Here is a 15,265-nt window from a genome sequence, read left to right as displayed (position 1 = left end):
AGCAAGAATGTCCTTCCTCAAATTTGGAGACCAAAATTGCACACAATACTCCAGGTGTGGTCTCACCAGGGCCCTGTACAGCTGCAGAAGGACCTCTTTGCTCCTATACTCAACTCCCCTTGTTATGAAGGCCAGCATGCCATTAGCTTTCTTCACTGCCTGCTGTACCTGCATGCTTGCTTTCAGTGACTGATGTACGAGAACACCTGGATCTCGTTGTACTTCCCCTTTTCTTAAATTGATTCCATTTAGATAATAATCTGCCTTCCTGTTCTTACCACCAACATGGATAACCTCACATTTATCCACATTAAACTGCATCTGCCATGCATCCACCCACTCACCCAGCCTGTCAAAGTCACCCTGCATTCTCATAACACCCTCCTCACATTTCGCACTGCCACCCAGCTTTGTGTCATCGGCAAATTTGCTAATGTTACTTTTAATCCTTTCATCTGAATCATTAATATATATTGTAAACAGCTGCGGTCCCAGCTCTGAACCCTGTGGTACCTCACTGGTCACCGCCTGCCTTTCCGAAAGGGACCTGTTAATCGCTGCTCTTTGTTTTTTTGTCAGCTAGCCAATTTTCAATCCATGTCAGTACTCTGCCCCCAATACCATGTGCCCTAATTTTGTCCACTAATCTCCTATCTGGGACTTTTCTGAAAGTCCAGGTGCACTATATCCACTGGCACTCCCTCATCCATTTTCATACTTACATCCTCAAAAAATTTCAGAAGATTAGTCAAGCATGATTTCTGCACTGGGGAGAAAGTTTCAACGAGCTGCATGCTGGATATTTGTCCATCACCGTTGCTGAATGCAATTTCGAGAGTGACTGTCGGTGCTGAACTCTACAATTATTGCTGATGCTCACCACACCCAGTTCTGCACCCTGGTCACTGAGCATGGGAGGAGGTTCTTCTGCTGCATATTCACCTTTATTGGGACTGGAGTTTAACGTGGACTGGAGTGGAGAGCGGCCAGTGAAGGAGTGGAGCTTTGAGGCTTTGGCTCGAGAGATTTCAGCGAGCAGAGGCAGAGGATGAGCTTGCTCCCAGTGAGGTAAGGCCGGGAAAGTTTATTTAATTAATTAACTTAGGAGTTAGTAATGGAGGCAGTAGATAGGGCAGTGCAGTGCTCCGATTGTAGGATGTGGGAAGTCAGGGACAGCACAATTGTCTCCGATGTCTACACCTGCAAGAGGTGCATCCAGCTGCAGCTCCTGTCAAATTGGATCATTCGGGGGGCAGAGGCAGTAATAGATCAGAGTTTCAGGGAGACGGTCACCTCTAAAAGTCAGGAGACAGGTAGCTGGGTGACTGTCAGGAGAGGGAAGGGGAATAGACAGAAAGAGCAGAGCACCCCTGTGGCCGTTCCCATCAACAATATGTATACTGTTTTGGATACTGTTGGTGGGGACGACCTACCAGGGACAAGTTGCAGTGGTCGCGTCTCTGGCACCGAGACTGGACCCTCAGCTCAGAAAGGAAGGAGTGAAAAGAGGAGAGCAGTAGAGATAGGGGATTTGATAGTTAAGGGGACAGTTAAGAGGTTCTGTGGGAAAGATTGAGAATCCCAGTCTGTTCCCTCCCTGGTGCCAGGGTCCATGATACCTCGGATGGAGTTCTCGGTATTCTCAGGAGAGAGGGTGAGCAGGCAGATGTCGTGGTCCACGTGGGGACCAATGACATAGATAGGAGTAGGGATCAGGTCCTGAAGAAGGAATATAGGGAGTTAGGGGAAAAAAGTTAAAAAGCAGGACCTCAAAGGTGGTAAACTCAGGATTGCTTCCTGTGCCGTGAGACAGAGAGGGTAGGAACAGGAAGTCATGGCAGTTGAATGTGTGGCTGAAGAGTTGGTGCTGGGGGCAGGGGTTCAGATTTCTGGAGCATTGGGATCTCCTCTGGGGAAGGTCTGACCTGTACAACAAGGACGGGCTGCACCTGAACTGGAAAGGGACCAATATCCTGGTGGGCAGGTTTGTTAGAGCTGTTGGGGAGGGTTTAAACTAGTTTGTCAGGGTGGTGGGAATCAGAATGTGAGTGCAGAGATGAGGGTAGAAGGACAAGGGCATGATGCTGTGTGTTCTGAGTTGCTGAGGAAGGACAGACAGGGGACAAAACATACATGTAGCCAGATCGAGGGGTTGAAATGTGTCTATTCCAACGCTAGGAGTATTAGGAATAAAGAGCATGAACTTAGAGAATCGATCAGTACATGGAACAATGACGTTGTGGCCGTTACTGAAACTTGGCTGGAGGAAGGGCAGGATTGGCTGATGCAGGTACCGGGGTTTAGGTGTTTAAAAGGAATAGGATGGGAGGTAGAATGGGGGGGGGGGGGCGGAGTAGCATTACTAGTCAGGGATTGTATCAGGGCTGTAGAAAGGGAGGACGCTGCACAGGGAGTGTCCACTGTGGTTGGAAGTCAGAAAGAGGAAGGGATCAATCACTGTGCCGGGAGTAGTCTATCGGCCCCCAAATAGCCCTCGGGACACCGAGGAGCAGATAAGCAGGCAGATTTTAGAATGGTGCAGGAAATACAGGGTTATAGTTATGGGTGATTTCAACTTCCCTCATATTGACTGGCACCTCCTGACTGCAAGGGGGATAGACGGGGCTGAATTAGTCAAGTGTGTTCAAGAAGGATTCCTGATACAGCATGTGGACCGGCGGACGAGAGGAGAGGCCATACTGGATCTAGTTCTGGGTAAAGAACCTGGTCAGGTGGCAGACCTCTTGGTGGGGGAGCATTTTGGTGAGAGTTACCACAACTCCCTTAGCTTTAGCATAGCTATGGAAAAGGATAAAAACAGACAAAATGGGAAAGTGCTTAACTGGGGAAGGGCTAACTATGAAGGGATGAGGCAGGAACTAGTGAGTCTAAATTGGAAACAGGTGTTGAAAGCTGAAAGCACAGAAGTAATGTGGAGGAAGTTTAGGGACCACTTGTAATGGGTTCAGGATAGGTTTGTCCCACTGAGGCAAGGAAAAAAATGGTCGGAAAAGGGAACCGTGGCTGACGAAACACGTGAGGCAACTCGTCAAGCGGAAGAAGGAAGCATATGTTAGATATAAGAAGCAGTCAGAGCCCTGTTGGTTGCTTTTCGATTGCTCCTACCCTGTTTACTTAATTGTCTCCTACCAGTCTTTTTTTTTGAAATCTTATTATAATACTTCAATACTGCTTTACTCTGGCTGAGAAAAGAACCAAAGCATTTGCAAAAGAAAGAGAAACAGAAGATGAATCCCCAGTCACTTTGGATTCAATCAGTGACTTCCTTAAACAGCAAAAGTAGGAATTCTCTGACGAGTTTCAACAACTTAACGGCAAATTGGATACAATTCAACAAACTTTATTTGAGCATGAGAACCAAATTCAGGAGAATACTGTGAAGCTAATGACACTTGAAAAGGACATTGAAGATACAATTAAACTCTGCAAAGAGTTCTCTTTATCCAATGATAAAATGCTGAATATGATCATCAGTCCCGAGAATAGAAACAGGAGAAATAACTTGTGAATCGTGGGTCTTGAAGAATCAATTGAAGGCGCTGACCCTACAAAGTCTTTGCAAACTTTCTGAAGCAGCTTTTTCCTGCTTTATTCACTTCCGATCCGAAGCTCGATCGAGCTTTTCGCTCTCTGACTTTGAAGCCATTGTCCTCGGCGGCGAAACCCAGATCGATCGAACTAACCTTTCAGGAGTTTCGTATTAAGGACCTTTTAATTCGCCACACCCAGAGACAAGGAATGATTGATTTCCAAAATTACATGGTTAGATTTGTGGAAGAATATTCACCTGATATTTTGACTGATTATATGAAATATAAAGAAGATATCTCGGAATTTTATAATGAAGGATATAAACCATCCCTTCGGCTCCCTGCCCATCTAAGTATTGTTTTGAAGAACGGATTGCGAAAAAGAATAAATGCAGTTGAAGATGCAAAAGAGTTTCTGAAGGATGAAGTCTAAAACTGTTGTATTTCTTATTTGATCAAGTTTCTTCTTCTGTTAATATGAATTTAAAATAAGGTTTCATTAAGCTTACATTTTGTGTGTTCATATATTGTCTTTTGTTTTTTTTTGCTACTTTATTTTATCCCTTTTTGAGGCTTTATTTTAATACAGCTTTCTTTGAATTTGTTTAAAGTGATCTTTTCATATTTTTGAATACTGAGTTGTTTTGCTTTTTATGTTGTGTCTTGATAGGGACATAATGACCTTGCAGGACTGGAGTTTTTTTTCTGTCAACAGGACTTTTTTGGGGCTGGTACTTAGTTCTTAGCTCACTGACTGTCTATTGGTCAGCTTTCTCGCTTTGGATGGGGGAGGGTGTAGGGCCTATTTCTCTCTGGGAGCTGTGTTGGGTTGAATATATGATTGTTTGAGATTTCTACACCCTAAGGACAAAGAGTTTTCATTCTTCTCACATGTTTATCATTCTTATTCTTGAATTGATTACTTTTTTATTAACTCTTCTAACTCCATCTGTAATCAACTGCAATTATGACATTATCGCCATTTCGGATCATGCTCCAATGAAACTTTCTATCAAGTTAATGGATACCACTTGTACTAATAGGCAATGGCGATTTAATTCCAATTTGCTTCAAGACCTGTACTTTGTTAAATTTATGAAGGAACAGATTGATTTCTTTTTTTCCAACTAACATTACGGAAGAAATTTCCAAAGGCACAGTTTGGGATGCTTTTAAAGCTTATATCTGCGGACAGATTATTTCTTTTTCTGTTGGTTTAAACAAACGTATTAAGAATGAAACATTTTTGTTGGTTGATAAAATTAAAGGAATTGATAAGAAATATTCTATTGCTCCTAGTAAGGAGCTCTACAAACAGAGAGTCGAACTTCAAATGGAACATAACTTATTATTAACATCCTCAATTGAAAATCATTTAATGAAAACTAGAAGTGAGTTCTATATTCATAGTGATAAATCGGGTAAATTATTAGCTAATCAATTGAAAACTACTTCGGTTAAACGTCAAATTATCAAAATTCGTAAACATGATGACACTTTGACAGTTGATCATGACGAGATAAAACTTTTCAAGAATATTATGTTTCTTTATATCTTTCTGATTTTCCTCATGACCCTAACACTATGCATGATATTTTAAGGAAATTGAACTGTCTGAAATTATCACACAAAGAATGTTCAACATTAGAAACTCCTATTACAGATGAAGAAATAACAATGAACTCTGGCAAAATACCTGGTCCTGATGGTTTTACAGTGGAATTTTTAAAGTTTTTCCTCTATTCTCTCTCCTTGGTCGTCTAGAATATTTAAAGAAGCAATCAGATTAGGTAAATTACCACAATCATTTTATGAAGCTTCTATTTCTTTAATTCTTAAAAAGAATAAAGATCCTACTGATTGTGCATCATACAGACCGATATCGCTTTTGAATGTAGACGCCAATTTTTTTTCTAAAATATTAGTGACTAGGTTAGAAAAGGTACTACCTCAAATTATCTCTGTGGACCAAGCAGGATTTATTTAAAATCATTATTCATTTTCTTAATATTAGGAGGTTAATGAATATTGCTTATACTCCTTCATTTAACACCCAGGAATGTATTATTTCATTAGATGCTGAGAAAGCTTTCGACAGAGTTGAATGGCCATATTTAGTTACTGAGTTTGAGAAATGTAATTTTAGTCTGATATTTATATCTTGGATTAAATTGATATATCATTCCCCTGTAGCTTCCGATTGTAGTAACAATCAAAGATCTTCCTTTTTTCGTCTATCTCGGGGTACTAGGCAGGGATGTTCATTATTATTTGATATTGCCCTTGAACCTTTAGCAATTGCCATCCGAGACTCACCTAACATTTTTGATATTACCCGTGGAAATGAAATACAGGAGTTATCATTATATGCAGATGATTTGTTATTATATATCTCTCATCCTGGGAAATCTATTCCCGTTGTTTTATCCTTGTTGGCTCAGTTTAGTAATTTCTCTGATTACAAATTGAACCTTAATAAGAGTGAACTATTTCCCCTAAATATTCAGGTTTCTATTGATGGATGTTTACCGTTTAAATTGGTTACTGACTCTTTTACATATTTAGGGGATAAAATTACGAAAAAGCATAAAGATTTATTGAAAGCTAATTTTTTACCTTTAATCCATTACATTAAATTTTTGTTTACTAAATGGTCACCAATATCTTTATCATTGATCGGTCAGATCAATACTATCAAGATGATTATTTTGCCTAAATTTTTAAATGTATTTCAGGTGGTGCCAATTTTCATTCCAAAATTCTTTTTTGATAATGTTGATTCCAAAATCTCCTCATATATATGACAGAACAAAAAATCCTAGGTTAGGTAAAAGACATTTACAGAAACCTAAAAAGGAGGTGGGGTTTAGCTTTGCTGAATTTTAGATTTTACTATTGGGCAATTAACATTTGATGTTTAAAATTTTGGTTGTGAGACTTGGATACAACTTCAAGTCCACATTGGGTAAATCTTGAACGTAATTCTTTACAAGGGTTTTCAATGGGTTCTATTCTAGGGACTTTGCTTCCCTTTACTCTTTCTAAATTGTATAAACAACTGGATAACCGAATAGTTAAATATACTTAACATACATGGTTTCAATTTTGAAAATTGTTTGGGTTGAATAAATTTATTTTAGCACGTCCTACTATATCTAATTTCTTTTTTCAACCCTCTACTATGGATCAAGCATATTTGGCTTGAAAAATTAAAGGTATAGTATGATTTTGTGATTTATTTTCGGATAATTGTTTCATGTCTTTTGAACAACTATCTAATAAATATAATTTGTCTAGATTTCACTTTGTTAGATATTTACAGGTTAGATACTGTTTCTCTTACCTTCCTGAATTTACAAACGTTTGCATATTCAATGGATATTTAGGAAAAAATGTGAGATTTAAAGCCTCTTCAGAAAGGTGTAATACCAATTATTTATAATGTAATTATGAAAATATGTCCAGTTGTATCTAATAACATTAAGACTGATTGGGAAAGGGAACTTAAGATTATTGTACCAATTGAAAATGGGAAAAAAATTCTTCAGTTAGTTAATTCATCCTCTATATGTGCTAAACATGTGTTGATACAGTTTAAGGTAGTACATAGGGCTCATATGTCTAAAGATAAATTACCTCGTTATTATTCTCATATAAATCCTATGTGTGATAGATGTCATTCTGAGATAGCTTCTCTAACTCAAATGTTTTGGTCATGTCCTTTGTTGAAAAAGTATTGGAAAGATATTTTTGATATTATCTCAACTGTTTTGAATATTGATCTACAACCTCACTCTATTACTGCCATTTTTGGGTTACCAATGATAGAATCAAGTCATTGAACCCCTTCAGCTCGTCGGATGATTGCATTTCTTACATTAATGGCTAGAAGATCCATTTTCCTGAATTGGAAAGAGATTAATCCTCCCACCACATTCCATTGGTTTTCTCAAACTATGTTGTGTTTAAATTTGGAAAAAATTAGAAGTGTTGTTTCTGATCCCTCTATTAAATTCGAAAAGACTTGGAGGCCATTTATTAAACATTTTCACATGATGTAACTTGACCTTTTCCAAACTTATTTTATTTCTTTGTAATACATGGTGAGAGGAACGGAGTCAACGACACTAATGGTTCCCTTTTTTTTAACGACGTTACTAAACAGCCCGTGCCTTTTTTTTAAGTTTAGTTGATTAACATTGTTCAGGTCAGTTTTTTTGCGGGGGTATATTTTTGTTTTTTTTTTCTTTTTCATGGTTTTTAATAGATGTTTTTGTTTTATATTGTTCATCTGTATCATGTATGATAGGGAGATTTAATACTCATGTGTCAGCTGGGCTTATTTAACTATGAAAATTACAATGCTGTATTCCCAATAATTTTGTATCAATACTGTGGTATGTTTATTATTATTATAGCAATAAAGATTGAAAAAGAAAAAAAGAATATATGATTGTTTGTTTGAATATCTTACTTTACAGTTTGCTTTCTAGTTTTAATAACTTATGGCTAGATTTTTTAATTACATGTTGATTGGTATTTAAAATGGTTTGAAATATTAACCTATTTAGTTTGAATGTGAAAGGGCTGAATCACCCCATCAAAAGGAACAAAGTGTTTGCTTATATTAAAAAATTAAAAGCACCCTTTTTTTTTTACAAGAAACACACATACGCAGCTGTGATAGCTTACATTTTTTTACTCGGTGGAAGGATATGCAATTCCACTCTTCGTTTAATGCAAAATCACATGGAGTTTCAATTTTTGTAGGTAATACAGCTTCCTTTATTCAGCATAAACTTGTTTCGGACCCTAATAGTCGAGTTGTTATTGTATTAGGGAGTTTAGACAGTAACTTGATTGTTTTTGCTAATGTATATGGCCCCCAATGTAGATGATCCAGGATTTTTTTGAATGTCTATTTTCATTTTTACCAGATTTGTGTACTTACTCCCTTGTGACGGGAGGAGATTTTAACTGCTGGTTAGATCCAATATTAGATCGCTCATCTATTAAACCAGCCACACTTAATAAATCAGCTTTATTTATCCAATCTTTTCTAACTATATGTGGTAGAGTTGATGCTTGGCGTTTACTTTATCCGACGGACAGGGAGTATTTTTTCTCTCATGTCCATCATTCTTATACCGGGATTGACTTCTTTTATTGATAGTCAAACGATTCCATTAGTTTGAAAAAAATGAATATAAAGAGATTGCTATTTCTGACCACTCTCCTGTAATTCTATCTTTAAATCTTCCTGGTCCTATTCCCATGAGTAGATTTTGGCGATTTAACTCTGTTATCCAATGAGGATTTTTAAAAAAATTATGGAGAATCAAATTACTTTTTTTTTTGAAGAAAATACGTTGGAAGAGAAGTCTAGCCTTATTATATGGGATACTTTTAAAGCCTACATCCGGGGTCAAATTATTTCTTTTACTGCAAACATCATTAAAAAAGCTAACAAAGAAAGAAATGAATTAGCCAATCAGTTAAAGCAACTGGACCATAAATATGCTTCGGTACCTGATCCTGAAACATATAAGAGACGTATTGAAACTAAAACTAAATATGACCTTCTTTTAATGTATCCAATTGAAAGCCAACTTTTAAAAGATAGATTAGATTATGAGGACACTCAGTCCTCGTTTGTCATTTAGTAATGCATGCATTAAGAAATGATACAATGTTCCTCCAGTATGATATTACAGAAACACAAGACAGAACAAGACTAAAACTGACAAAAACCATATAATTATAACATAGTTACAACAGTGCAAAACAATACTGTAATTTGATAAAGAGCAGACCATGGGCACGGTAAAAAAAAGTCTCAAAGTCCCGATAGCCCCATCATTTCACGCAGACGGTAGAAGGAAGAAACTCTAACTGCCATGAACTTCCAGCACCGCAAACTTGCCAATGCAGCGCCCTGGAAGCACCCGACCACAGCCGACTGACTCCGTTCGAAAACGTCGAGCCTCCGACCAGCCCTCCGACATCGAGCACCATCTCTGCTGAGTGCTTCGACCCTGGCCCCGGCCGCCAAGCAACAGGCAAAGCCAAGGATTCGGGGCCTTCCCCTCCGGAGATTCTGGATCGCACAGTAGCAGTGGCAGCGAAACAGGCATTTCAGAAGTTACACCAGATGTTCCTCTGCGCTTCTCACATCTGTCTCCATCAAATCAGGATTGTGCACGGCATCCTACTTGACAAATAACAATATTCATCACTGGAGTGGCCGCTGCGTGCTTCGTCGTGCCACCATCTTCTCTCAGTCAACTTTATATTTATGGAGATAAAACTGGTAAGCTACTGGCTAATCAATGGAAGCCATTTTCAGCCAAGCGGCAAATTAAAGAAATACATAAAATTAATGGGGACATGACAACTGACCACCTTGAAATTAATGACACTTTTAGGGAATTTTATTCTAAATTGTATAGTTCTGACTCTGTTAATGATAATATTGCAATGAATAATTTTTAGATCAATTAAATATCCCTAATCTTTCGTTAGATGATCGTAGGCAATTGGATCAACCTATTTCCCAGGAGGAAATTGCTCAGGCTATTTGAGAATTGCATGCTGGGAAATCCCCTGGACCCGTGGATTCTCTGAAGAGTTTAATAAGACTTTTTCCTCCTTGCTTATACCACACTTATGTTCTACCCTTACAGATTCCTTTAAGGCAGGAAGACTACCGCAGTCTTCTTACGAAGCTTCCATTTCGCTCATTCTCAAAAAGAATAAGAATCCAACTGAATGTTCTTCATATAGACCTATCTCTTTACTCAATTTCCATACTAAAATTTTATCCAAAGTATTGGCTAGCAGACTCAAAAATATTATATTGTAGCTGTGTGCTACACACAACACTAAAAATAACCACACGTAGTCGGTGAGTTAGAGTTGTGATAAAAGAGATTTATTCAAACTTCGTAGCCTGCTTTAAAGCCTTCCCGTTCCCGCCCTTCTTGGGCGGGACTGCTGTGGGGAATGCATAACGGCAGACCCTTTCCGCGCATGGGATTTCCCCCCTGCTGCTGAAGATGGCCTGGCGCCCTTTTTGGGGCCGGCCTCTCTGCCGGCGCGCGCTGGTTCATGTGTGCTAGAAAGTGGGTCGCCACATAACCACGCCCCCCAGAACCGGCGATACATCCCCCAATGTCCAGAGTCTGGATCGGCCTCTGTTTGGGAGGTCTGCCCCTGCGCCGCGGTGCCTGAGCCTGGACCAGCTGCGCCAAGTCCACATGGGCCGGTTTGAGTCGGTCCACCGTGAAAACCTCCTCTCCCCCCCCCCCCGATGTCCAGCACGAACGTGGACCCGTTGTTCCTGATCACCCTAAAAGGCCCCTCGTAGGGCCGCTGTAGCGGTGCCCGGTGTCCGCCCCGTCGTACAAAAAGAAACTTACAGTTCTGCAGGTCTTTGGGTACGCAGGTCGGGCTCTGTCCGTGCTGTGAAGTGGGGATGGGGGCCAGGTTACTGAGACGCTCCCGTAGTCAGACCAGGACTGCTGTGGGTTCTTCCTCTTGCCCCCTTGGGGCTGGTATGAACTCTCCTGGGACTACCAGGGGTGCGCCGTACACCAACTCAGCCGACGAGGTGTGCAGATCCTCCTCGGGCGCTGAGCGAATTCTGAGCAGAACCCAGGGAAGTTCGTCCACCCAGTTAGGCCCCTCCAGGCCGGCCATGAGAGCCGACTTCAGGTGACAGTGGTAGGTATTTGTGTGGTGTAGCTGTGATCCTAAAAGGTTGGCCATAGTTGACCACAGGCAGGAGGTGAACTGGGCTCCCCTGTCGGAGGTAATGTGGGCTGGTACCCCAAAGCGTGCTACCCAGGTTGCGATCAGTGCTCGGGCGCAGGATTCGGAGGTGGTGTTGCTGAGCGAGACTGCCTCTGGCCATCTGGTGCACCAGTCTATCATAGTTAGGAGGTACCATGCTCCTCGTGACACTGGCAGGGGCCCCACGATATCCACATGAATGTGGTCGAACCTCCGGCGGGTGGGCTCGAACCGCTGCGGCGGAGCCTTGGTGTGCCACTGCACCTTGGCCGTTTGGCACTGCATGCACGTTTTGGCCCATTCACTGACCTGTTTACGAAGTCCATGCCACACGAACCTGTTGGCGACCAGCCGGACGGTTGTCCTGATGGAGGGGTGCACTAAGTTGTGAATGGATTTGAAAACCGGCCGGCGCCAGGCTGCTGGGACGATGGGGCGGGGTTGGCCGGTAGCTACGTAACACAGTAGGGTCCTCTCACCTGGGCCTACGGGGAGGTCTTGGAGCTGCAAACCGGAGACTGCAGTCCTGTAACTGGGGATCTCAGCGTCTGCCTGCTGTGCCTCTGCCAGCGCTGCATAGTCCACCCCCTGGGACAGGGCCTGTATGGTAGGTCTGGATAGTGTGTCCACCATGACGTTGTCCTTTCCCGAGACATGCCGGATGTCATCGTGTATTCGGAGATGTCGGACAGATGTCGCTGCTGGTGGGAAGACCAGGGGTCGGACACCTTAGTGAACGCAAAGGTAAGCGGTTTGTGGCCTGTGAACGCAGTGAAGGGCCTACCTTCTAAGAAGTATCTGAAATGCCGGATTTCCAGGTATAGTGCCAATAGCTCCCGGTTGAAAGCACTGTATTTGAGTTTGGGTGGTCGTAGGAGTTTGCTGAAGAATGCCAGGGGTTGCCAGCGACTCTCGATGAGTTGTTCCAGCACTCCACTGACTGCTGTGTTGGATGCGTCCACCGTGAGGGCAGTAGGAACGTCCGTTCTGGGGTGCACTAGCATTGCAGCGTTTGCTAAGGCTTCTTTGGTTTTAACAAAAGCGGCCGCGGCCTCTTTATCCCAGGTAATGTCCTTGCCCTTACCCGACATCAGGGTGAACAGGGGGCGCATGATTCGGGCTGCTGAGGGGAGGAAACAGTGGTAGAAATCCACCATACCCATGAAACGTCGACTGTACTTCTTCCTAGAGATGCTGCCTGGCCTGCTGCGTTCACCAGCAACTTTGATGTGTGTTGCTTGAATTTCCAGCATCTGCAGAATTCCTCATGTTTAGGAAAATGGTGCATAGTTTTCTGAAGGTGGAATCTCATGTGGATAGGGTGGTGAAGAAAGCTTTTGGTATGCTGGCCTTTGTAAATCAGAGCATTGAGTATAGGAGTTGGGATGTAATGTTAAAATTGTACAAGGCATTGGTAAGGCCAAATTTGGAGTATTGTGTACAGTTCTGGTCACTGAGTTACAGGAAAGATGTCAACAAAATAGAGAGAGTACAGAGGAGATTTACTAGAATGTTACCTGGGTTTCAGCACCTGAGTTACAGAGAAAGGTTGAACAAGTTAGATCTTTATTCTTTGGAGCGTAGAAGGTTGAGGGGGGACTTGATAGAGGTATTTAAAATTATGAGGGGGATAGATAGACTTGACGTGGATAGGCTTTTTCCTTTGAGAGTAGGGGAGATTCAAGCAACTGGACATTAGTTGAGAGTTAAGGGGCAAAAGTTCAGGGGTAACACGAGGGGGAACTTCTTTACTCGGAGAGTGGTAGCTGTGTGGAACGAGCTTCCAGTAGAAGTGGTAGAGGCGGGTTCGATTTTGTCATTTAAAAAAAATTCGATCGGTATATGGACAGGAAAGGAACGGAGGGTAGAGGCAGGTAGATTTGACTAAGTGAGAGTAAGCGTTCAACACGGACTAGAAGGGCCAAGTTGGCCTATTTCCGTGCTGTAATTGTTATATGGTTATATGAACTTGCGGGTGTCTCTGTAGGTTGGACAACTGAGTGACTTCCTTCTCAGACCGAGCAGGTGAATGGCCTCTCCCCAGTGTGAACTGACTGGTGTGCTTGTAGGCTAGCTAACTGTGTGAATCCCTTCCCACAGACTGAGCAGGCGAATGGCCGCTATGCAGTGTGAACTGACTGGTGTCTCAGTAGGTGAGATGCCTGAGTGAATCCCTTCCCACAGTCTGAGCAGGTGAACGGCCTCTCCCCAGTGTGAACTTGCTGGTGTCTCTGTAGATCAGATGATCGAGTGAATCCCTTCCCACAGACTGAGCAGGTGAATGGCCTCTCCCCAGTGTGAAATCACTGGTGTTTCAGTAGGTCAGATGACTGAGTGAATCCCTTCCCACAGTCTGTGCAGGTGAATGGCCTCTCTCCAGTGTGAACTCGCTGATGTACCTTCAGTTTAGATGAGGAAGTGAATCCCTTCCCACAGACTGAGCAGGTGAATGGCCACTCCCCAGTGTGAACTGACTGGTGTTCTTGTAGGTGAGCTGACTGTGTGAATCCCTTCCCACAGTCTGAGCAGGTGAACAGCCTCTGCCCTGTGTGAACTCACTGATGTATCTGCAGATGAGATGACTGAGTAAATCCCTTCCTACAGACTGAGCAGGTGAACGGCCTCTCCCCAGTGTGAACTCGCTGATGTACCTTCAGTTGGGATGAGCAACTGAATCCCTTCGCACAGTCTGAGCAGGTGAATGGCCTCTCCCCAGTGTGAAGTCGCTGATGTATCTGCAGATCAGGTGATCGAGTGAATCCCTTCCCACAGTCTGAGCAGGTGAACGGCCTCTCCCCAGTGTGAACTCGCTGATGTTCCTTCAGTTGAGATGACGAAGTGAATCCCTTCCCACAGTCTGAGCAGGTGAACGGCCTCTCCCCAGTGTGAACTCGCTGATGTATCTGTAGATCAGATGATCGAGCAAATCCCTTCCCACAGTCTGAGCAGGTGAACGGCCTCTCCCCAGTGTGAACTCGCTGATGTGCTTGTAGGTTAGCTAACTGTGTGAATCCCTTCCCACAGTCCGAGCAGGTGAATGGCCTCTCCCCAGTGTGAACTCTCTGATGTACCTTCAGGTTAGATGACTGAGTGAATCCCTTCCCGCAGTCTGAGCAGGTGAACGGCTGCTCCCTGGTGTGAACTCGCTGGTGAGCCATTAGGTCGAATAACCGCATGAATCCTTCCCCACAAATTCAGCAGATGACCAGCCTCTGCTCAGTGTGAACAGACTGGCGTATCCACAGGTGGGATGACCGACTGAATCCCGTCTCACACATAGAACAGGTGAATGGGCTTGTCTCAGTGTAAACTTGCTGATGTACCTGCAGTTAAGATGATAGAGTGAATCCATTCCACTGTCTGAGCAGGTGAATGGCCTCTCCCCTGTGTAAGATGACGGGCATGCCAGTCGGTCAGATGATCAAATGAATCTCTCCCCACAGTCTGAGCAGGAAGGATGATCGAGTGAATCATTGCTCCACTTCTTAAATATCTGGACAAAGACAGCAAAACTGGCGTGTTGTGTTCGAGATTCCCGTAGACAAATTCCTTGTCATTTTTAATCTGTAAAAAGATTTACAAAATCGATCAATGAGTGAAGGACAACATTTCAGATGAGATCACTTGAGTTGCCAAGGTGTGATCTGGCATCACACTGTTACAGTGAGGTTCAACCCAAGTTGGAGAGAGAAATCATCTTCTAACTGGGCACAGTGCTGGTATCTGGAATGACCATCAAATTCTCTGATGCTCTTCCTGTTTCTATAAGAATGGGGCATTCTGCCATCTCCAATCTGTGACCTGGCTCAGTTTGACTCTCTCCATTGGTATTGTTCCCTGTTCCCACTGAGCTGCATGGGTTCCTGGCCCCACAGTAACTGAAATACTCACACAAATAGCCGGCAGTGCATTCCATGCATCCA

General features: G+C 42.7%; 1 protein-coding gene across 1 annotated transcript in view; it reads right to left on the bottom strand.

Annotated features, from left to right (window-relative positions):
• Positions 1–13,645: 13,645 nt before the first annotated feature.
• LOC140208272 (uncharacterized) overlaps positions 13,646–15,265 on the bottom strand; it is a 71,386-nt gene continuing 69,766 nt past the window's right edge. The window contains exons 5-6 of the mRNA XM_072276842.1: positions 14,029–14,328; positions 13,646–13,863 (exon numbers count right to left, since the gene is read on the bottom strand). Coding sequence (XP_072132943.1) covers positions 13,646–13,863; positions 14,029–14,328 — 518 coding nt within the window. The remainder of the gene's footprint in view (positions 13,864–14,028; positions 14,329–15,265) is intronic.

The sequence above is a fragment of the Mobula birostris genome, chromosome 13 (assembly GCF_030028105.1).
Source record: "Mobula birostris isolate sMobBir1 chromosome 13, sMobBir1.hap1, whole genome shotgun sequence".
NCBI lineage: Eukaryota > Metazoa > Chordata > Chondrichthyes > Myliobatiformes > Myliobatidae > Mobula > Mobula birostris.
Note: the sequence above shows the minus strand (reverse complement) of the source record. Positions and strands in the feature narration are given on the sequence as shown.